The sequence below is a fragment of the Hemicordylus capensis genome, chromosome 1 (genome assembly GCF_027244095.1).
Source record: "Hemicordylus capensis ecotype Gifberg chromosome 1, rHemCap1.1.pri, whole genome shotgun sequence".
Taxonomy (NCBI): Eukaryota; Metazoa; Chordata; class Lepidosauria; order Squamata; family Cordylidae; genus Hemicordylus; species Hemicordylus capensis.
The window spans coordinates 340,377,517-340,380,260 of NC_069657.1; the positions used below are offsets into that span (position 1 = coordinate 340,377,517).

General features: G+C 43.6%; 1 protein-coding gene across 1 annotated transcript; it reads right to left on the reverse strand.

Annotated features, from left to right (window-relative positions):
• Window positions 1–335: 335 nt before the first annotated feature.
• LOC128339483 (chondrolectin-like) lies at window positions 336–1,998 on the reverse strand. The gene is made up of 2 exons (XM_053283525.1): window positions 860–1,998; window positions 336–780 (listed from the first exon to the last, which is right to left on the reverse strand). The coding sequence occupies exons 1-2, from the start codon at window positions 1,656–1,658 to the stop codon at window positions 695–697; spliced, it is 885 nt and encodes a 294-aa protein (XP_053139500.1). The 5' UTR covers window positions 1,659–1,998; the 3' UTR covers window positions 336–694.
• Window positions 1,999–2,744: the final 746 nt, after the last annotated feature.

Genomic DNA, 2,744 nt, shown 5'->3' on the forward strand with positions numbered 1-2,744 from the left:
CAAAGTACTCTGGCCTAATGTTGCACATTATAGCAATAGCAATAGCACTTACATTTATATACCGCTCTATAGCCGGAGCTCTCTAAGCGGTTTACAATGATTTTAGCATATTGCCCCCAACATTCTGGGTACTCATTTTACCGACCTCGGAAGGATGGAAGGCTGAGTCAACCTTGAGCCCTTGGTCAGGATCGAACTTGTAACCTTCTGGTTACCTTCTGGTTACAGGGCGGCAGTTTTACCACTGCGCCACCAGGGGCTCATATTATTTTTACACTGTAAATTCATATTAACTGAATTTAAAATACATTAATGAGAAAAATTACAATGTATGGAGTAACTAACAGAGAAAGAGTTAGATTTAAACAAGAAACAATTGTTTTAAAACTGACACATACAGTAGACATTTCCCCATATATATTACAAATGCTCTGTCCATCTCATTACTATCTGTAGTGGAGTCATTTTTCTTAGCAAAATAAATGCATTCTTTTTCTTTTAGAGTGCCATGTTTTGCTACTGAAATAAAAATGAAACATTGCATATAAAAAACGATCTGAACAGTTGCCTCAAGGGGGAGCTTCCAGTTCAATTTGCTGATCCGTTGCAATTTCAAGCCATTCCAAGCTACTATCTGACATGACATTATCTGAATGTGAAAATGTGATTCCTGCTTTTCTTTCCAGTCATATCTTTATACCTCCATGCTACTGTCTTTCCTTGGATTCTTTGAAATCCATAGTGTAGACTGATCTGGACTGGTTTTTGTTCTTCCTTTACAAGTTAGAATCTAAACTTCCTGCAAGGCATTCATCTGATAATGGAGATGAGTCACTGAAGCAGTTTCTCCTTGCTTCCCTTTTATGCAGCATCTGGAAACAGCAAGTCCCAAAAGCCACTAATATCAATAACAGCAGTGGTATAGTTGGTATAACAACATAAATTAGATTGGGAATTAACCCAGTTTCAGTCACAACCACCGGAATATGATCTTCTGGCTTGCTTGTATCATGAGGCCTCCCTGCTGGCACTGTTGTTTGGCCTTCATAATCTGGAACTGCTCTGTCTCCTAATTCTTTTTCTAGGATGTCATCTGGGGCATACTTGCAGATAAAATTGTGCTTCATGTTGCATCGGTCATCATTCCATTGGTAAAGATAAGGCCCTCCCAAGCCAGGGTTTGCAGTTGGTTGATGATACATCACAACACAAGCTTCACTCCCACAGGAAGGCTCATCTGTATACCAATTTCTGAAAAGAGAACTACTTCCATCTGCCCATTGGTAAAGATCTGGACAGGCATTCGATGTAGCTTGTCCCTCACCACTTCTCCATAGCCCAATCCAGAAGTCACCATCAGCAATTCCATTGCCTGATTTTGTGAAGTTCTGCAACATTTTCTCGATTAACTTCTGTTCTGCTTCACTTTGAAGGCTTAAAAGTACTCCACCATCAATTATACAGGCTTGGCGGGCCTCCTGGAAACCCACACGTCTGGACAAATCCTGGAAATAGGCAATCTTGTAGCAAGGATGTGTTGAATCACCATAACATACCTTTTGACCACTGAGGACTCGCAAAGAGAAGCAACTTTGCGCCCACAACAGCCAAGCGCCCAGCAGCAGCAGGGGAGACCCTTTGCACGGAGAGGGGAGCATCGCAGCGCCCACTGGGGAAGCGGCTCACCAAGTCCCAAGAGGAGCAGTCAAGAAGCAGGAGGCAGGCAGGCAGGCACGGCCGAGCCCCGTGAGAGATGCTCCAACGCCGGTGTCCTGGCTGGCACAACGTGCTCTCAAAGCGCCAAGCGGCAGCCCAAGGATCTCCGAGGCGCAGTCCTTGCCCTGGCCGCAGCCGCTGCACTCATTTCCCTGAGCAAGAGGCAGGAAGCGCTCTCGAGCGACCCCCAGCTCTTTGGGCTGCGACGGGAGGAGGGTGGGCGAGAGGCGGCGGCACTGCGGGGGTCTCTTCTCGCCTTACCCTGCCTGCTTCTGGCGCCGTCGAAACCCAGAAAGGGAGAGGGAGATTCCCATTATGCAGATTTTGTTGCTTGTAGCATTTTTGGCTTCTCTTCTATTGCAATTAGAACATTTAAGGGCAGGTGAGGAGTCATTACCAACATCCACAAAGTCAGCAAAATGCATCTCTGTTGTATTTCATCTAGCAATCTTTTATGTTTTGTTAATTAGAGGTTTGTCCCTGTGGGGACCCTGTAAAGAGTGTGCGGGGTGGAGTCAAAAAGGAAAGGGAGGGAAAGGTGATAAATGGAGTTGTTTCTGAATAAAGCTTAGTTAAACAAACATAAAATTACTTTGTGTTCATGAGGGAAGCAGCTATAAACATCTCACAATGCATTTGCAATTCACTCCCAAGTCTCCTAAAGGTCCTGTGGACAGGCAGTTGTTTTCAGATAAAACCAAACAAAACAAAGAACCCCAGAAATATCAAAATATCCAACACAGCTCAATGTACAAACTATAATGTGAACATTTAAGAGCATTAAAACAACAATGTTACTATGAAACTTCTTATAAAACTGAATAGACAAAATGGAGATCCATATAAATATGTCCTTCTCAAGTGACCAATGAAGCTCTTCAAGTAAATTTGTAAAAAGAGAAATTCTTCATGAAGTAACAATCACAGCTCCACAATATGATAAAATATAGTCCCCAGCACTGTTCCCTCTAAGGTGTGTGTATGTGCACATGCACACAGGTTTTTGGATGTCCGCTCAATTCACCCAG